Here is a 21,755-nt window from a genome sequence, read left to right on the forward strand (position 1 = left end):
AATATTAATTAACCTACAACTATGCATGATTCTTGTAATAGATTGACCGTCAAATAATTGGGAGACATCGCATATATTCATAAATAATATTGTCGTTAATATAAAAATACATGTTAAATGTACTTATAACGGTATTTAATAGTTAGAAAAAAGAAAATTATGACAAAATTCTTTTTAAATTTCAAGTTGTTAAAAAAATAGGTAGACAGGTAAAAAAAAAGAGTAAATGGGTATGTGGTTATGGGTATGGGTATACTCGTTTATGTAAATACTCAATGGGTAAACGGTTATGTGGGTAAAAACTTAAGCGGTTATGGTAAATAACCGTGGTTACCTGCCTGCCATAACCGTTGCCCATCCTAATCGGAATAGTGGGTTGGTGGTGTAAAGGAGTACATCGGCAGGCTTGGAAGTGGCAGGATTTTGATTTCGGTAGCCACCACGGTGGTGTCATTTGTCGACGCCAACAACTACACCATTGTCCCCATTGTACTGGCTCTGGCATCAGAATGATAGGATCGGTCCATTCAAAGAGAAGAAGAGGGAAGAGAAAATACAAAGAGAAAGGAAATATACTTAAATTCATTAATAACCATATATATATATATATATATATTTTTTTTTTAGTATATCGATATTTTTACATCAGGGAGAGGAAGTTCAGCTAAGCCACAAAATGGACCCTAATTTGGTATCAAATTCGTCATCCGCAAAGATTCGAATCTAAGACCTCTCAATTCTAAGTAAAGAGGAATATCGTTAGACTGTAGTACTGAGTGACAATTTCTTAATAACCAATTTTGACCCAAAAAAGAGAGAAGGATAACTGGTGGTAAGCCAGGGTCATCCACTTATTTCGTGGCAGGAAAGACTCATAGAGGGATTTCAGCCTCAGAAAAAGAAAAAGAAAAAAAAAAAAAAAAAAGAAGATAAAGAAGATATTAGTACAGCTCGGAAAAGACTAACGAAATACATAAGAAATACGAAGGAAATACGGTAAGATATGGAGGACCACAATTGGGCCTCAGCTTGGGCTTCGTAAAAGCGTTCTAATTGTAATTGGGTCTCATAGTCCCCAAATCTATTGAAAGTTGAAACCCTAGAATCCCAAATTGGCCCCAAATTCCGTTAGTCTGATACATCTTACTGAGAATTGTTCTTCAACTCCATAACGAAGAGGTAGAGAGAGCTTGCGGGGATGAGAGGGCTACGAAGATTGCTTGGACGAAGTCTTTCGTCTCACACAAGGTGCCAACCTCCTCGGCATCGCAATGGCACCCAGTTCATCTCTCGCCGAACCTATTTCCTATCTGCTCATTCAGCTCCCACGACGTCGTACCTGGCTCACAACAACTCCCCCTTTTCCGATGCATCTCCTTTCAATTCTCTGAAATGGGGCCTTCTCGGCGGTTAGTTTCCTATATGTTACAATTTTCAATTGAAATTCCAATTTTTAATTCACTTTTTTTGTACCCTTTCCTCGAATCGCTTGGAAAATGAAGGAAATGAAACGATTATAGCTTTGTAATTTTTACTTTTATAATCTGCCATTTACTCATGATTATAAATAATTTTGTATCATTCATAATTTTTACCTTTTTTTTTCTTTTTTTCGAACAATAGATTTTGTTAGATTAGATGTTAGAATAGCCACCAACGGGGTTTGAACCCACGCCGTCATGCAAGAGCTCAACATTTTTCCATCGCTGTGGTAAAGGGCCACTTGCATAATTTTTACCTAATTAACATCAACAAAAAGTAGTTGTAGTTTCAGATTTATGTTTAGTGTTTAAATTACATTAAGTTGCTGTTTTTTCACAGGGCAGAAGAGAAGCATGTTTATCCAAACTCAATCCACACCCAACCCTGCATCTCACATGTTTTATCCTGGGAAACCCGTTATGGAAGTTGGCAGTGCAGACTTCCCGAATGCTCGTTCGGCCATGAATTCACCACTTGCCAAAGCCCTTTATGGAATTGATGGTAAGATTGTTGTCGCCATTACTTTACAAGTATGCATGGTCATCCTATTTCTTCGTCTTCATGAGAACGATTGCCTGCATGTTTGTGTATTTAAGATTAGTGCTTATGAAAATGTAACACTTGATTTTTGGTTTTTGATTGCCTTCAAGGATGGTAATCATTTTTTTGGTTATATCTATGACTCTGAGCCTTTAGTTTTCTACTTTTGTTGTGTAAGATTTATTTTTTCTCTGAATAGTGAATGAATATTATTGTGGTTTTAACTTGTTTATGATTCATAAGAACATGTGGATAGGGGAAAAAAAAGGCAGATTTCAGTGCAGGCTAGAAGCGTGAAATGGAGGTTATAGAAGTAACTCTCAAATGTGCCATAAAAATTCTTTCAAAATATGGTTTAATTGCTATGTGGGCAAACTTTGCACTTTGTTGTTAGCCACTCTAGTTACTATTTGATTTCTCCCCACCCACCCTTCCATTGGATTGAGTGTTAGTCGATTATGTCTGAATCCTTTGAAATTAAAAGAGTCATCATTTTCACAATTTTTTCCAGTTGCTGCAGACTTTATTACTTACTAGTTTTCTTCCACTCATTGAACTTTGTTATTTCAGGTTTAATTTATCTTTTTCTTCTTCTTTTATTCTAAACATTTAATTGCTTAGTAATGTTTTGTTTGACGAAGTAATAAATCTAACCTGGGATCCTAATACAGGAGTCACTCGAGTGTTTTATGGATCAGATTTCGTTACTGTAACAAAATCTGAAGATACTTCTTGGGATCTATTGAAGCCTGAAATCTTTGCTGCAATCATGGATTTTTATTCTTCTGGGCAGCCACTCTTTCTAGACGAAAAAACTGCATCAGCAATGGACACAGCTATTCAAGAAGTATGTCATCAAATTTCTCTCTGTGAACTTTATAAGTTTTGGGGCCAACATGTTAACAGAGCGATTAGATCAATGTTTTACCTTTGCTTTGAAGATATTTTCATTTTTCTTTAGTAATTAAATAGCATTTTATTATAATTAGATTGTTCTTTCATAGACTGGATATGCTAGTATTAAGTCGCCCCAAGTGGAACTGTGGGAGTATACAATCTAGTGTAGGAAACTCCTAGGTGTTGGTCAAGGTGTAGGATTAGTCTTTTGTGAAGTCTTATTAGGATGAGTGTGCAATAGACATTGGAGAGCATCAAAGAGGAACCTTGTGTTGTGTATCTTTTGTTTGAGGCACGGTCACAAGTAACTAATGTCGTGGTTTCACTTTGTAACCATTATCAGTGTTTTGATAATCTTACTGTTGAAAGTTTGTGCAGCTTCATATTAAATCTCTTTTATCTTACAGCATCTCTTGTATTAAATACTAAGAATGTAATCTCTGAAGTCTGAAGCAGGATTTACTACCTTAGCAAACCCACCAACACAGCTTGTAGCCAATCATTCCTCAATTGTTATTGATTCTGCTACACCGGTTGCCTATTTTAGTGCCATGGTACTGCCAAGTTTACAGATCCTAAAAGAATCTCAAATATTTCGAGGAGCAGGATAACTTATCTATTAGAAAAAGAAACCTTTAAAGAATGTGCAGCGCTTTAGAGTTAGAAGGAAACAGAAATTACTTTCAACTACAGTGACAAAACTTGCACTTATGCAGCATTTGATTCTTTTTGGTCTAGTCATGAAATCATGGTCTGAGTTCATCATTATGTCTGCCTTTCAAAATTGTGTTTGTGTTTGCGTGGTTGCTTCCTATTAACTACCAATGCTGCCTTACTAGCTCCACTAGGGGGTCTCCTCTTCTGGATTGTATTTTTGTATTTCTTCTTAAGTTTTTTTGTATGCTTGAAAGATGTGGGATTGCTTTGGCAAGCAATCATCCGTGCTTGAGTTTACAGATGATACTGTTTGGTTATTGTTATGGGCTATCATTACTAGGCTATAATGGACATGCAAGATGATTCATTAAACTCTGTACAGTGATGTGCTATTCTGTTATTTACTGGGATGTGGCTCGGATGAACAGAGTCATCTGTCAGTATGAAAGAGCAGAAATGAGAAGGAATTTTGGTTATGTTATTAATTTCTTTTGTGCATAAATCTGAGATATAACTATTTCGGTGGTTGCTTTGCAGGATGATTCAGAAATCGTTGCAATGATAAAAGAATTGTTGGAGACTCGCATCCGACCAGCAGTGCAAGATGATGGTGGGGACATTGAGTATAGGGGATTTGATCCGTAAGTTGTTCTCCTTCATTTGATATACTGTTCTTAATTTTAATATTGGAAAATGCCTGAATTCTTTTCATTTTCGTTGTCGTTTTTATTTCTGGGCGCGTGGCTTCTCTCTCTTTTTTTTTCGTGTTTTTTTTTAACTTTTCGTAAACTGTGTTTAGAGAAACTGGAACAGTGAAATTGAGAATGCAAGGAGCGTGTAGTGGCTGCCCAAGCTCATCAGTCACCCTGAAATCTGGAATTGAGAATATGCTCATGCACTATGTACCTGAGGTAACAGATGCCAACCATTTTCTTGCATTTTCAAGAATGTATATATTTCTTTGTCTTCGAATCTGTCAGTACATGATTAATCACCCATTAGAGGGAATGTAGACCCTAAAATAATTAAACAGACAAGTCTTCCAAAACACAAAATTTCTCCTCTCCCATCCCTGTTATCTTTCAAATTCTGTTGTTATCTTTGAAGGATGAATCTTGTTGAAAATACTGCCAATCCTGCAATTAATTAGTCAGGTTGTTTCCAGTACCACTTTATATCGTATTAAACAGTTTCATGGCGTTATTTTGATTCATTTATAGTTAGGTTTTATTGTTCAAGAAACTTTTTCTTTTGGTGCCCGTCTTAAGATAACCTCCTTCAGTCCTCAAAGCTTCACTTATGCCTCGTGCCTTTACTAGATTACCAATTTCTTTGATTTTATTTACAATGGCATTTCTCCTTTAGTACATGTTGAGACCTCTATATCAGTTAACTGCAGCTTTTAGAATATGAGATGATAAGGATGGACTTTTTGTACTTTTTTATACTTCTTAACGAGCACAAGAACTATAAGAAAACCGAGTGACAAGTTCTTCCAAAATCTTTCTAAAATTTGTATTGTTTATTAGAGGAGCGAAACCATGAGTGATTATCTCTCTGATACTCTTCCTGAATAGATGCTGACAAAATATGACCATTTTATTTGTGTTTATCTGACATAGATGTCTGCATTTGTAGGTCAAAAGTGTAGAGGAAGAGCTAGATCCTGATGACGAAAATGCAGCTCTAACAAGTCAGATGGAGTAGGAGTTTAAAATTTTGTGCTCGAGCGGCAAATGGTGAGCTAAAGCAGGACTTCGGGTGCACTTTCCTCTGTACATAAGCAAATAAATAAGCTGTTATACTCAATTTATTGATTGTTTGCCTCTTATGGAATCATCAGTGTAGTAAAATGCATGTTAAAATAAATTTTGAGCTTTGTAAGAACATTGTACAACGGGAACAATGATTCGTCCACTGTTACCGGTTAAATTTTCCTGCTCGTTAGAAGGCTACTAACATTCAGATTGTCCGTATATCTGCCACTAATCAGTCATGTTTCCGACAGCGTTTCAGTGTACCATACTGATTTGCTTTTATGCAAATAAACCATCTTATGCTCTTCTGTGGTAAAATAAAGACATTCCCATTGATCATGTGTCGAATATTACAATTTGTATTGGATGTTTACAGTGCGACCCATTCCTTTACTGATACAATTTGTATTGGATGTTATTGCGTTCGGAGATAATTTGCGTTGCCTACTCGAGCTATCATTCCGGTCCCTACTTGAGCGATCGTTCCGGTCCCTACTTGAGATTCTATCGTCGTTTCCTAATGTGCCGAGGTTGGGGTTCGGTGATGGAGCGAAGAAGGGTGCTGGCAGCGGTTTGATCACGGCTGAGGGCTGGGGCAGTGCGGGAGTTTAGGGTACCTTTACAACTTTTAAACAGAAAATTAAGACGGAATATGATGGGTGCGGCAAATTTCTCTTTTTTCGTTTCTCTATGCGTGAATGTTCCATCATTCCCGCATCTGTTCTTGTTAATCCACACGCCAAAACACACGAGCCTCGCATGTCCCGTATCGTGCCTTGGCCTCGAGTGTGTCTTGTTATGTGAATTACCACCCATGACACATTCGTTCACGTGCCATCGTTATGACAATTTTCATTCCAATCCATCATGATACAACCCCATGTAACTCACACGATTCATGCCTCTCATAATTGCAATGCATGATATGAATTCCATCTTGTATACGTATAACATCCAACCACATTTATCAATGAACGAGTTATTAACACAAAAGTTCACCACCGTGGTCAAAGCAAATCACTAAATCAACACCAACAGATTCAAATAGTCATATGGTTGGTGTAAAATACCAAGTCATCATAAAAGAAACGTACGTTTGACTATGTTTGGAAAAAACAAGAGAAGATGCAGTCAAATAAAATCCAAGGAGATAAGCTCGTTACAAACTTCAGTGTATAGATTGTATATGAAAAATCTCGATTGAATACGTTACAAACTCTAGTGTATAGATTGTATATGAAAAATCTCGATTGAATACGTTACAAACTTCAGCGTATAGATGTACATGAAAAATCTCGATTGAATCCACACATGCATCCAACCGTCTTTTCATGATTGATCCATGAAAAGGGATCCTCTTCAAATTCCTTCCACCAAATCCTAGGGATCCACCAATCCGGACCCTTGAAATTTGATCCAATGGCTAAAAATAGGGGTCTACTTTAAAATGATTAAATTTCAAGAGTTTGGATTGGTGGATCCCTAGGATTTGGTGGAATAGATTATGAGAGGATCCATTTCCTTGATCCACATAGACACTCAATTAACTCTCTCATATATATCATAAAATAATAGGGCTAGTAGGCTAGCAGAAATCACAACATTCCTTATTCCAGATGCACTTATGGAATCAAATAACGGAAGGGGTGTGATATCCACACACCCCATTTTACTTCTCACACATTTTTTTTTATTTTCGACCGTCGGATCGGATGAATTGAAGAAGATCAACGGACATAAATTATCAAGGGGGTGTGTACGAAGTAAAATGAGATGTGTAGATAGCACACCCCCTAACGAAAATACATAGACATTGGATTTCATACTTTCTCGTGGCAGTCTGATAACATAAATATATAGATATTGCATTCCAGAAGGCAACCCGAGCATAGTTTTTTGTCCTAGACTTTCTCATGGCAACTAAAAGAATTCTAGGCCTAGACTTTCTCATGGCATACCTAGAATGAATGTATTCGCATGAGTCTCAAATCAACTATTGAAACCAGAAAGAAAGATATAAATCTAGGGTTCCAAACCTACACATGGAGCCAGAATGAAAAGTATACAACGATAAGAGTTATCTGCTAGCCCTCTCAGTTTGCAATCATTTCAAACATACATATATATCATTTTACAAAGCAGATTGATGACTCGGTAATAACATATTTGTAAATCCATGCTATACACACAAAGTATATAACAAAGAAACCTTTTCATATGCAAAATAGTTTATCACATAATATTATAGTCCATTCACCTCGAGTCTTGTGCACTTCCAGAATAACCATAACAAAAGCGTCATGCAAACTAATGTGCACGCAAAATCATGTGCATGTCATTGAGACATCTCATATACTAGATGAGCCAACAAGACTCTGGTAGAACGTAATATTGTACACGACACTCCACTTAGGAATCTTTTCAAAATTGACACGCAAAACGAGTCATAGTGCTTGAGACGCACGTTAATTGGGGACTATACATCATCGTGATGAGGCAACTAAGCTCCATCAAGCCTCTACAACACATTAAAAAAGTCAATCCTCACTCAAAGTAGGACCTGTTAGAGTCAACAATCTAAGATTCTCAAAATCTAGAACGTCAGGTTTCTAATCCACAAGTTCTCAAATGTTTGAATATTAATAAATAGCAGGATCACAAAATTGTACAACAATCTAACGGTCAGATTGTCGTTAATTTTGAAAATCGTACAATTGTACAATTATCCCAAAAATCAAATAATCGTACTTTGTCCAAAAGTGGATAGAAGACGTCCAATTTTACCAATAAAAGTCGCAGGTGCAATAAATTTCACGGTGTTGAGTTGCTGCCTACAATGGTCTAATAAGGCCTAGGTTGGTTTGGTTTTACTCTAGGGATGTTGGGCTACAAGACCTAGATCCAAGAGGTGGTGTCGGTCGTTTCTTTGTAGATTTGCCGATCAATGGATAAAAGCCACAGGAACGATTAGGAACGCTAGAACTTCACGCCCTAGCACCGCCGTGTGTGGTGGTTCTTGGGTGGGGCTTGTAGGGGGAGTGAGAGCTTCAATTTGGTAGTAGTGGCGTCAACCAATTATGTTGAATATGGCTGGAATTTGAGTCAAAAAATCGCAATGGGAACGGGTCATGGCTCCCGCCACAGGTCGGTGGCTCTGGGTGATTTTTCTGAAATTAGAAAGTTTTTTATGGCAAGTTTTCAAAAACAAAAAGTTACTACTTGTAGTAAGTCCAAAATATCAAAACGTCTATCACTTTCAATGCTAGTAACTTCTTCGTCTGTCACACCCAATGCTTGTAACTTCTTCGCGTAATGCTCGTAAGATCAGGATCGGGCTCTATCCACCCATTCTAAACTCACCTCCAAACACCAAAGTGAAATTTAAAATGACCAAATCGCTATTCAAATCGTTTTTTCCAAAATTGTAAAATAAATAAATAATAAATTTCGAGACGGAATATTGCAGTTGTGACACTGCTTTTCCTGCTCATAACAATGTTAAAAATTACAAATTTACAACAGATTATTCTCAAGGTACATTAAAAGCTATTTATATAAAAAGGAAGATCAAATTGCCTAAACGAGTGCCAATAATCTTTTTTCATACATCGATATATTTATAATAAAAAATGTGAAATAAATTAATATTCAACACGTCAATTCATAACATTTGAAAATAAAACTCGTCATGTTTGTATTTTTAGCTATCATTTATGACCCAAAATAACCACTACATCTAAATCAAATAGTATTTTCATATGTGCTATTTACACATTTATTTTTATTTGTTATACACTTTTGTTAATTTTTACTATTAATCTTCTTTAATTTATTTAATGTGACAATTGAAAATTAAGAAAAAGGAATTAAAATGAGTGTACGGATTTCATATGATGGTAAGTGAGTTCAACGGCCGCAAAACCCTAGTGGTTTAAATAGCAGCACACTCCGTAGCTGTCTCTCTCCTCATGTCCGTCTAAACCCTAGTAATTCGTCAACACTCTCTCTCCCCATTCCCATCCGCATATCATATGCCTTTTCCCCTCGAGGGGTTTGGATTGATTCGCATCAATTTCTGATCGTCGAATTTTGATCCGAATTGGTGCTCCGATTGTCAGCTATGGATCTTCCCAGCCTCGCTGTAATACTACAGGCTGCTCTCAGTACCAATCCCGATGAGCGGAAAGCCGCCGAGCAGAGCCTCAATCAGGTACATACATCATTTGGTTGGCTTAAATTCCCACTTGTACTGAAGCTGTTCGCCATTTTTCGATTAATTGGGTGTAATTTTGATGCAAAGTTGGGATTTTTGTGATGAGAATTGAGCTTGATTGTGCAATTCGATACCTTCACTTGCTTTTGAGTACTGAGGAGAAGTGGTCCTGAGAAATTATTAGAGAGAACGATTTACTTCGGATTTATATTTGGTTTTGAGCTGTATATTGACTTTTTGATTGGGAAGAAAAAAAAATCCCACACGTAATCAATGCATCTGTCCATACAAACAGAGCTTAGTTGCTGAGAAACCATTTCTTCTTTTTTCCGTTTTATAAGATTACGCGTTGGAGAAAGACACTTCAATTCCACTAATTAGATAAACACCCTTTTTACTTTGCAATGGGAGAAGGGCTCCAAAGTAATTTTGCAACTGAAGTGGATAGTTAAGGATTTTTTTTATTATTTTTTTAAATTTACTGCTGTATTTTCGTCAACGGAGTTGTTAATATTGGGGTTTTGTGTGTTGCAGTTTCAGTATACACCACAGCATTTGGTGAGAATGTTGCAAATTATAGTGGACAGCAATTGTGACATGGCTGTGCGGCAAGTTGGCAGCATCCATTTCAAGAATTTCATTGCAAAGAACTGGTCACCTCTTGATCCTGGTATGCAATGATTGTGTGGAATTTAGCTAGTATTGAATGCCCACTGGTGATTCGATCCAGTTGGCTGTTGCTTATTCTTTGCGTGTTGATGTAGATGTGCAGCAGAAGATATCACAGAGTGATAAAGACGTGGTGAGGGATCACATTCTAGTCTTTGTCACACAGGTTCCCCCATTATTAAGGTACTTGCTATTTTGTTCACTGTTTTCAGTTACTTAAGTTGAGATGTGTGCATAGCTAGGTCGATGAAACCACTATGTCTGCGAGTGCACAGACATAAAATTTCTCAGTAGTTTTAATTTGTTAGCTCCTTTGTAATATTATGTGCTGTAGAATAATATTTGGCTTTATCTTCTTATTTGCTGGCAATGTCAAGTCTCAAAGTCATTTTGTACAGGGTACAGCTAGGTGAGTGCCTGAAGACAATTATTCATGCTGATTACCCCGAGCAGTGGCCACGCCTTTTAGACTGGGTGACGCATAACTTACAAGATCAACAAGTCTATGGAGCTTTGTTTGTTTTGCGGATTCTGTCTAGAAAATATGAGTATGCTAAGTTATTTCTGCTATTATTTTGAAATAATTCCTAGTTTAATGGCTATTATGTACGGCTGCATTGCCTTCTGAAAAAAAGCTACAAGCTTAGTTAGTTTTGCTATGTGATGCATGCTAATGGTTTTGAACCTGTAGTTTGTGTGTGACATATATAATTGACTCACTTTGTTCTCCTATATTGTGTGCTTCGTATCTACTGTTCATTAGAAAAAATATAGGATTCAAATTTTCCCAAATTTATTTAGTTACATCATGACTATTTCATAAGTTCCTTGTTGTTCTTGTAATCATGTTTGTGGGTGTGTGGTCTATGCACGTATCTTGATGTGCAAAGTGATGCATGGACATTGTGAAATTGTCACTGCTGTGATCAAAGTTTGGAGTTGATTCAGTCCACCCAAACTTTAAAAATATAGGATTAGGGGAGCATGTTGGTTAGGGTTTATGAATATAAACTAGGCCAATATTATTGCATTCCAAATTCTGAGCATTGCCTGTCATTCTTTCATCTAGTTCTATTAATTCACCTTGCATTACTTCAGCAAGACTATAAGTACGCTCAATGACATAACCTACATGAAGTACAGGATCAGTTTATTATATCTTTACTTCTCTATTGTATTGCTTTTTACTTGGTGCAATTACAGTTTATATTACTAATTTGATCTGCCCAAAATGAATAGAATGAGCATCAAAGTTGCATAGTGCATATATTTTATGCAATGCAGAATTCTAATATTTCAGGACACAATATCCAAGTTTTACTTGCTATGCAGATCAGAAGTTCTGTACTGCTGAAAAATTCACAAGTTCTCACTTTTTAAGTTTTTTCTTCATTTCTTCTGTGTTGAAGTTATATTCTTAATCTAGTTTGTTTAGTGGGTGGTTGTAACTTGAAACCACTGTCTGTCTGTAAGTAAACAGACCTTCAAATTGATCTGTAGTTTTACATAACATGGTATCGTTGTGGAGAACTGTTGCGTTGATGAAGTTGTCATCTTTCTAGTATTTTGAATTGATGAAATAACTAACAGAAAGCCTTGACTTTCTATATTTGTGTAATGTGTATCTTCAGAGTTACTTTTGAAGTTTAACTAGTGATTTTATATTCTTAGGTTCAAATCTGATGAGGAGAGGACACCGGTTTATCGCATTGTTGAGGAAACATTCCCAGCTCTGCTAAATATATTCAACAGGCTTGTCCAAATTCCCAACCCATCACTGGAAGTGGCAGATTTGATCAAGCTTATCTGTAAAATTTTCTGGTCATCCATATATGTACGTTCTGGACATAAAGGTTGAAGGAATCATGATATGTTCACTAGAATAAAATAAATATTAGACTAACTTTTATATGTATCATTTTTTGGTGCCTTTTCTCAGCTGGAGATTCCAAAGCAACTATTTGATGCAAACGTGTTTAATGCTTGGATGATGCTTTTCTTAAACATATTGGAGAGACCTGTTCCTTCTGAAGGCCAGCCTTCAGATCCCGATCTTAGAAAAGCATGGGGGTGGTGGAAAGTGAAGAAATGGACTGTTCACATTTTGAATCGGCTGTTCACTCGGTAAATTTTTAGATAAGTTTCTTCTAGAATAAGTTTTAGATCAAATTAAAACTGAACAAGAACTAGGGATCACGATGTAACCATATTTCTGACGTTGCATCACATTTTCTATTGTTGTTTCTAGGTTTGGAGATTTAAAAATTCAACAACCAGAAAACAAAGCATTTGCTCAAATGTTTCAGAAGAATTATGCAGGGAAGATTCTGGAGTGTCACTTAAATTTGTTGAATGTGATCCGAACTGGTGGCTACTTACCTGACAGAGTTATCAATCTTGTTCTTCAGTATTTAAGCAATAGGTGGGCAATTTTTTTTTCCTCATGGGTTAAGTCCTATTTGATTGCATTTTATTTGTCTGGTGGTGTATTTATTCTTTTATTGGAAATTTAATGATCTTTTTTTTTTGTTAAATTTCATTTAATGGATAGGAAGGTGGCCAAAACTTAAACGGAGTTGACCAATTATTTTCTGTGATTTATATAGTCCCAAATGTGTAATGAATTTCTATTTGATACGGAGAACTCATGCACAAGGGAGATCACTGGTAGTTCTGACTATGCGTGAAACCCAACTTTGGGTTATTGAGCATGAGGTTTTGATGTATGATGCGGAAATGTTACTTGTTTTCGGTAATTTATTGTTTTTTGTTACACCTCTGAAACATTTGAAAAATTGGATGCTTTTTGTGTGTCCAATACAAATTCAATGAACTCCAACAGGATTGATATCTCTTGACTAAAATAAATTTTCATGTCAAAATTGGAACTTTTAATGTACTAGATTTTGTGAGCATGGTTCCATAACGTTATGGAAAACTTCAAAGTTGTGCTAATAGGTCCTGATTGTACTTATAGCCTACTATGTAGAGCATAGCACGGAAGGCTAGAGAGAGGAGTAATTCGTGAGTTTAGAGAGAGGGAAAGCTTGGAGAAGAAGAAATGTAAAATTCTGATACATTTCCCTTAATGAGAAAGTCATTACAATTACTCACTTATTTAATCTAACAATACAATAATATAACAACTCTCTAATAAACTAACTATAACTCCTCTCCTAATCAGTTGACACTTCGCATGGTGCATGCATTTGTATCCTCTAACAGAGAACCTTAGCACCACTACTTCATTGCTTATTATTCCTTGATGCACTTTAGCATATTATTCTTGAATATTCTGAAAATATGACTTGATTGTTTACTTTTCCATTTTATTATCCCCTTTTAATTTTGAAATTACTGTGATCCTATGAATATTGAATGTACTTGAATTTTTCATGATGTTGCACTAAGAAAGAAAACCTAATTTTTGAAGTGAGCTCATTTCGTGTGACTAATTACTAATGTATAACCTCTAAAGAAAAAAATTTGTTAATACTTATATTGTTGAATGGTTTCTGTTGTATTGGATCTGTCAACCTTCAATATGAATTCTCTGTATAAGACGATGTTCTTTGTGTTAATTAACTTATGATTTGCTTATAGTACTGCTCCAATGGTGGAGATGTACGGAACATTTTTGTATCTCCCTAACCTCCTTTCGTTTGCTTATATATGCAGTATCTCAAAGAATAGCATGTATAATCTGATGCAACCTCGACTTAATGTTCTTCTTTTCGAGATTGTTTTTCCCCTTATGTGTTTCAATGATAATGATCTAAGGCTTTGGGATGAAGACCCGCATGAATATGTGAGGAAGGGTTATGGTCAGTTTTCAAACTCTTGTTTTATTACTTGCAGATCTCTGCTTCATTGGTGGTTTATTCGTTTTCTTGTTGGTGCAGATATCATTGAAGACTTATACAGTCCAAGGACAGCTTCCATGGATTTTGTGAGTGAGTTGGTTAGAAAACGTGGAAAGGAAAATCTTCACAAGTTCATTCAATTCATTGTGGAGATTTTTAAGAGGTAGCTTTTCGTTATCTTTTGAATATGATATGTATGTATTGGTGACTTAACATTGACCATTTTTTTCCTCTTAAATTTTTTATTTCTTGATCCAGGTATGATGAAGCACCAGTGGAATATAAGCCATATCGACAGAAAGATGGTGCTCTTCTTGCTATTGGATCACTTTGCGACAAACTGAAACAAACTGAACCCTACAAGTCTGAACTTGAGCGTATGTTGGTGCAACATGTATTCCCCGAGTTTAGCAGTCCTGTTGGCCATCTTAGAGCTAAGGTTTGCTACGTGAAATTCCTTTACTGTATTTCTTACAATAATTGTGTTTGTTTTTATTTTTCTGGCTATGTTGCACCACCTCCATGATATTCTATAGATCTTTATTAGGACTTTCTACTTGTTGCACCCGTGCAAGAAATTATTGCATATGAAAATAAGGTGGACAGTGACATGCTAGTGTTCTTGAAACACCGACCCTAAAGATCCTTGAAATGACATCTGATCTTTCCATAATCAAGAATCTTTTATTTCTCTTTATCCATAAAATCTCAAAAGAGGCCCACATGGTATTAGAAATTGGCGTACACTAGAGTGTTGCACAACAACAGACAAGAACCTGTCAACACTTGCTACTTTGTCCAGATGAAACTTGAAATATACATCCTTCGCACACAAATCAATATATTAGAAAGGTGCTCATACAATGCATGTGCATCATAGAGGGAGTTATTGGTAGATCGATTTTAAATGAAAATAGTAAGTTGATTTTAAGTAAACCATAGAACATTCTCTGTTTCTCAGTCTATTATCAAAAGTTGGTGGTGAAAATGTTGGAGCCTCTTTGTCCAGCAAGGGAGAGTGAGCTTTTAATAATGGTAACAACAATGCTTGTCAGTCGTGATAATTTCTGTGCAACTGTCTTTGGTTTTCCTTGTTTTATTTTCACAAATGTTCTTAATGTTTTGTTGAACCCTTTTTAAATTAATGGAGGAGAGTAGATGCTCAGTTTTTATTTATTCTTACACTAGGCAGCAGTTTTGACTTTAATATGTACTTTATTCTTCTTCCCTTTTGTAGAGTTCTATATGCATTCATTGTACCTTTCCGTTTTCTGTTAAAAGGGTATACTTATCCTTCATTATGAAATGAATATTAGGCAGCCTGGGTTGCGGGACAGTATGCTCATATTAGCTTCTCGGATTCGAACAATTTTCGTAAGGCATTGCATAGTGTTGTCTCGGGGATGCGAGATCCAGAACTTCCTGTTCGAGTTGACTCAGTATTTGCATTGCGCTCTTTTGTTGAAGCTTGCAGTGGTACATAGCTACATCTCTCTGTCTCTCACACGCATTCATGTAGTCATCTTTTTGTGTGTGAATTTTTTTTTGTATGCTGTGCAGATTTGAATGAGATTCGGCCAATTCTTCCGCAGCTTCTTGATGGTATGTGGGATAGAAAACATTGTTTGCGTCCTTAACAATCATCTTGAGACTTACCCAATGTGTAATTTTTCTGTTCAGAGTTTTTCAAGCTCATGAATGAGGTTGAAAATGAGGATCTTGTCTTTACTCTGGAGACAATAGTGGACAAGTTCGGGGAGGAAATGGCACCTTATGCTCTTGGTCTGTGCCAAAATCTGGTAATATTTACTTATCGGTGTTTTTGAGAGTACTTCTGCTTCATCTTCAAATGTGCTTGCATAATTCTGTTGTTTACTTGTTTGCAGGCAGCTGCATTTTGGAGGTGTATGAATACAGCTGAAGCTGATGATGATGTTGATGATCCTGGTGCTTTGGCAGCAGTTGGTTGTTTGCGTGCTATTAGCACCATTCTTGAGTCAGTGAGCCGGCTTCCTCACCTTTTCGTTCAAGTTGAACCAACTTTGCTTCCTATAATGCGCAGGATGTTGACAACTGATGGCCAAGGTTTGAATGACACTTGTTTTCCTTTGTCTCGTATATCTAGTACTTCTGTTTACTCCATTTCAAAAAGTGTATGTTTCACTGCTTTCAATAGGGTTGAGGTCACTGTTATATAAAACAGAACACTGCTTGATGGGTGTATCCTTCATCCTGAACTTCGTCAATGCTTTATATGGCAGTTTTTAACGACTAGTAAAAAAGCTCTTGGGTATTCTGTTCTGTTAAAATCCCCTCAAGTCAGAAAATAAAAACTTTGTTTCTCTGAGGTCCAATTTGATTTATACCTCTCCTTTGAAATTTTTTACAATTCAAGAAACTTACAATGTACGTTTCTAGATTAGTTTAATGATCTTTGTTATAACAGTTCAAAGCACTTGTAAGATCTTACGTGATTAAGAAACCTGATTTCTCTTTCTTTGGTGTTATGCACATTGTTGATTAAGACTAACAGATCTACACCCCTCTTATGATTTCCCTTGCAGAGGTTTTTGAAGAAGTGTTGGAAATTGTTTCATATATGACATTTTTCTCACCAACAATATCTTTAGATATGTGGAGTCTCTGGCCATTGATGATGGAAGCATTGGCAGAATGGGCTATTGATTTCTTTCCAAGTTAGTCTCATATTTCCAAGATCTATGCATTAAAACTTCAATTCTGCATGAAACAAAAGCACAAGACAAATAGTATCATTCCATGATTCCCTGCTTCATGTTCTATAATTTTGTTATTTACTGTGATAATTATCTCATCTTAGGATATTCTGGGCAGAAGCTATTGTTTTTGGGCTTGCAGTTCCTTTTGCAGTATGCTATAGTGTATAATTCGTAACCTACCATTTCTTCTTGATGCAAACAATAAAAAAGCAATTAAAGAAACCTTAGGAGAAACTTGAACCTGTAAAATGATACAATGCCACTGTACATAATGCTTAACATGGATGTACAACATTGATTTTTTTTTTTTTGTTTTTTGTTTTTTGTTTTTTTGGGGGGGGGGGGGGGGGTTGTGATAGAAAAAATCATTATGTAAGTGGAAATTTTGATGGTTCATGCAATTATGCACTCATGTACTCTTTTTCTTTCCCATACACTACTCATATTATTTGTTCCTTTGCAGATATTCTGGTTCCTTTGGATAACTACATATCCAGGGGGACAGCACAGTTCCTCACTTGTAAAGAACCAGACTACCAGCAAAGCCTTTGGAATATGATTGCAGCTGTGAGTTCCCTTTATGTTACCAAGTTTTTATATTCTTGTTAGACTGAAGAATACATATAGAATATGTCCCGTGCACTTTATTTCTATATTATTTAAGCAACCATCTAGTGAATGGAACAGTTCATAAATTAATAAAACACTAGATGGTAACCCACGAACTGTCCCAATTAAGAAGATATTCGGTCATTAATCCTGTCCAATTGACTTTAGTAAGTTGCTTGAGTTAATGTGATAATTAAGTTAGTGATTTCATATAGTTAGATCCTATTGTGAATTTCAGTTGGTCTAACAGATATTTATTGGCAACCAAGCAGACCCTTAATATCTCTGGTGATATAGTAATATGGTCTCTATGCTCTTGTTGATGAGATTTGTGCATTCTCCTTGTTCTGTTCAGATCATGGCAGATAAAAATATGGAAGACGGTGATATTGAGCCTGCTCCAAAGCTCATTCAAGTAGTTTTTCAGAACTGCAGAGGGCAGGTTGATCAATGGGTTGAACCATACCTTAGAATTACAGTTGAGCGGTTACGCCGATCTGAGAAGCCGTACTTGAAATGCCTTCTCATTGAAGTTGTAAGTAGCCTGACATCAACTCTGTATTTCTCATTTTAAATCTTCTCTAAAGTCTTATGTCTGCCTAGTGGATCTGTGCCTTAGAGGAAAGTAGACATTCTAGATTATTTCTGTCATCGTAGCTATTAGCCATATCAATTTTTCCCCTGGACCCAGTCTATTAGTTCGATAAAATTGGTGCTTTTCGCCACCTAGGACATTTTCGGACATTTTCTTATTTTGTTTGGTTTTTTATTACTGCAGTCTCAACCCATCTGTAACATGGATTTATATTATCATGGACCTAGAAACTGTTATATTAGTCCATTAAAATAGTGAAGCCACTGAATGTTTGTTGGAACCTTACATGATATGTATTGCTCTCACAATAAGGACATGTCTACAGAAAGTGGTTTTAATTGTCAATGGACAATGTTTCATTGGCTTTACTGTTTCTCTAAAAAATTTGATTAACAAATTGACATAATTAAAAGAAGCTTCTCTGCAGTTTCTACATGAGCAAGATGTAGCCTTTTCCTTTTATTGTATGACTGCAATGCCAGAAGCGATGGTGATATGCATTCAGAACTTTCTATTATACATGACTTTGTAAACTGACCATTTAAAGCTTTTATAATGACAACTGTCGGAGCCTTTGTATATATGTTTTTAATCGTCTTATTTTTCTGCTGGCAGATTGCGGATGCACTGTACTATAATGCAGCTTTGGCGCTCAGCATATTGCAGAACCTGGGTGTTGCAACAGAGATCTTTAATCTTTGGTTCCAGATGCTGCAACAGGTCAAGAAAAGTGGTGTGCGTGCAAATTTTAAGAGGTAATTTGTGAAGTTTGTTTCACATTGTGTTGCCCCACGAACTGAGTTTGTTTCCATGTGCTTACCTGTCTTGTATGTGAAAGCTCACATTGGTATTGCGAAGTTTGTTTCACATATTGTTGCCCCACGAACTGAGTTTGTTTCCATGTGCTTGTCGGTCTTGTATGTGAATGCTCACATTGGTATTGCTCCTTCTGGAAGTGTTTGTTGTAGAGCGTGATTGAGTTTTTCATTGCAGGGAGCATGACAAAAAAGTATGCTGTCTGGGTTTGACATCATTAATGATACTCCCAGCTGAACAGTTGCCTGGGGAGGCATTGGGCCGTGTTTTCAGGGCTGCCCTTGATCTCCTAGTTGCGTACAAGGAACAAGTTGCAGGTCTGTTCTCCCTCTTAACTATATAGATTATATACTAATACAGGCCTCCATTTTTTTCATTGTGAGCTTTTGTCCTTCATATGCACTTAATTTCTTTTAATCCTCCATTTTTCTTCCTTGGACTTGTCCACAATAAATCGCTCTTTTTTTCACTTGAAATTTTAATGAATATAACTGTTAGATTATCACTTTTATAATTGTTATGAAAAACATGTAAGCTTGAGGCCACTTACTTTTCTTTTCATAATTTTTCTGTCCTTATTCTCTCCCATCCCTATTGTTATCTTAGTCTTATTGTTAATTTCACTCCATTTTGTTATGCGTTTTATTTACTCTCTAGTTGCATCTCCACTTGGATTAAATATCCTTGAAACAAATAACGTATGAGAGGAATGTGTGACAGTGATTTAATTCAACAAATGGGAATATTTAGATTTATAACGTGAATCAATTCAGATTAAGAAATGAGAGTGTTTATACATTTCATTGTAGCTGGTAAAATATGTTACTTCTACATTTTAATTTGTAACTTTTGTTTGCATGGCTCATGCACTTAAGTTTTTTACTATCAGTTTTAGATACTCATTAATGTTGTGTTGGCAGAAGCTGCAAAGGAGGAAGAACCAGAAGATGACGATGAAATGGATGGTTTCCCAACTGATGATGATGATGAATATGGTGATGGATCTGACAAGGAAATGGGACTTGATGCCGAGGATGGTGATGAAGTTGATAGCGTTAAACTTCAAAAGTTAGCTGCACAGGTGTGCCCTGTTTTCTTATTAGAATTTTTTTAGAGAGAATACTCGTTATTCTATGGTGGTCATCTTTTATGATCTTTTGAGGGTAAGGGTGAAGTTAAACATTCTGTGTAGTGTTGTCACATTATACTGGTTTGTGATGCATAATATTGACTGAACAATTCACCTTTCTAACTTATCCCAAAATTTGAATTTCTTTTCCCCTTTTTTCGTTATGATACGAAAATTACATCACAACAAGTTAGTCAGGCTTTCAGGTGATTCTCGATGCTTGATGTTTGTTCAAGTTCAATTTCTTTAAATTATTTTAGTCCTTGTGAGGTGTGCTGTGAAAGGCCAGCCCGGTGCTTGCCCAGGTACTAAGTCAATAAAGATGCCTAACAGTCCCATAGGACCCTTATGCATGCAATTTAATGACGCGCTTCGTCCCCTGCATCCCTTGAGAGATTGTCGCGAGCTTTTTTATTTTTTGTTCAAGTGATTGTATTTTCTTTTACTGCATGTTTTCACATTATTCTTTCTTGCTATGTATCCTCTGCCGGCTAATTAATTGTTGTTTGCGGGGTGCTACAGGCAAAGTCTTTCCGCCCTAGTGATGAATATGACTCAGACTCGGACGATGATTTCAGTGATGATGAGGAATTACAGTCACCAATTGATGATGTGGACCCTTTTATCTTTTTTGTTGATGCAGTCAAAGGTATGTGGACAAACTTTCCTGTGTTATCTGTTGAATAACTTTTAAATTTATGGCATTTCTGACATGTTTCCTTATTTCCTATGCGTTGCTTGTGAAGCCATGCAAGCATCAGATCCGTTGAGAGTTCACAGCCTTATGCAGACTCTGGACTTCCAGTATCAGGCTCTTGCAAATGGGGTTGCACAGCATGCTGAACAGAGGAGAGCAGAGATTGAAAAAGAGAAGATGGAGAAGGCAGCAGCTGCCACAGCTTCATGATTTTACTTCTCTCGTTGTGGCTTCAATTTTGCCTTGCTCTTCTTTGCCTCTTCCATTCATGTAGTTACGGGAATATAGAGAAACAAAGTCGTTGACAGTCCAATCAGAGTATTTGGTTGCTTTGGTGGTCGCAGTTGTCGGTGAGTCTCAAGGACTTTTCATTTTGAAGTACTTGGAGCAGTTGTCTGATGAGTTCCAACAATATGCAAAATTTTGGGGAACTCTGGAGCTGGTACGTCAATTCTGGGTTTGGCTTTTAGTCATTGTCCGGTGAGTCAGGCCATTCTGTGGTAGGATATGCCTTTCTCCACGGGTTTGTGTTGTCCTTTTCTTGTTTCTTCTTTTTTCGTTCACGTCTCCTGTGGTTTAGGCATACCATTTATTCAGGTTGAGATTCTCTTCACAGAGTATTGTTGATTTAGATCCGATACGTTATTATTGTGCATACCAGCGAGGGTTCAATGCACTCCGGGTCTGTAATATTTTCAGTGTTGGCCATTATATGGGGTGTTTTAATGGCTGTTTTCTTGTTAAGTCTGCAATTCTTTCCCCTGTGTTCCTCATCTTGTTTTGGTATATATAGCAAAAAAAAAGGTCGGCGGTATCGGTTTATTGGGTTGGGAGTTTTGACATGAACGCAGAGAGCTCCAAGGGTTGCTTGCTGCTTATTGTAAAAACTCTGATGGATCTATTTTTTCGCAGATTGGTTAATTGGAAATGGTGGGTTTATTTATTTTCTTGACTTCTGCGTTGTTTATGTTATTAAATCGAAACCTTATGCAAGAACTGTAACTTTGTCTTTATTTTTGTTTGTTTGTTTGATCACCATAGCACCTACTTTGGTGAATGCTTCATGCAATGGAGGCCGGAAAAATATCAAAAT

The 21,755-nt window shown here is 36.5% G+C and overlaps 2 protein-coding genes across 2 annotated transcripts; both read left to right on the forward strand.

Moving 5' to 3' along the window:
• The first annotated feature begins 1,109 nt into the window (after nt 1–1,109).
• LOC137722634 (nifU-like protein 4, mitochondrial) lies at nt 1,110–5,681 on the forward strand. The gene is made up of 6 exons (XM_068461683.1): nt 1,110–1,409; nt 1,822–1,983; nt 2,694–2,869; nt 4,114–4,217; nt 4,376–4,487; nt 5,215–5,681. The coding sequence occupies exons 1-6, from the start codon at nt 1,199–1,201 to the stop codon at nt 5,281–5,283; spliced, it is 834 nt and encodes a 277-aa protein (XP_068317784.1). The 5' UTR covers nt 1,110–1,198; the 3' UTR covers nt 5,284–5,681.
• A 3,603-nt stretch (nt 5,682–9,284) lies between these two features.
• On the forward strand, nt 9,285–21,605 carry LOC137722329 (importin beta-like SAD2). The gene is made up of 22 exons (XM_068461298.1): nt 9,285–9,543; nt 10,081–10,216; nt 10,311–10,398; nt 10,614–10,763; nt 11,887–12,049; nt 12,155–12,339; nt 12,464–12,637; nt 13,894–14,039; nt 14,118–14,241; nt 14,337–14,517; nt 15,395–15,554; nt 15,639–15,680; nt 15,759–15,877; nt 15,965–16,163; nt 16,643–16,774; nt 17,280–17,383; nt 17,781–17,960; nt 18,636–18,775; nt 19,014–19,153; nt 19,757–19,917; nt 20,488–20,614; nt 20,712–21,605. The coding sequence occupies exons 1-22, from the start codon at nt 9,454–9,456 to the stop codon at nt 20,870–20,872; spliced, it is 3,102 nt and encodes a 1,033-aa protein (XP_068317399.1). The 5' UTR covers nt 9,285–9,453; the 3' UTR covers nt 20,873–21,605.
• The last annotated feature ends 150 nt before the right edge of the window (nt 21,606–21,755 follow it).

This window comes from Pyrus communis, chromosome 17 (assembly GCF_963583255.1).
Source record: "Pyrus communis chromosome 17, drPyrComm1.1, whole genome shotgun sequence".
NCBI lineage: Eukaryota > Viridiplantae > Streptophyta > Magnoliopsida > Rosales > Rosaceae > Pyrus > Pyrus communis.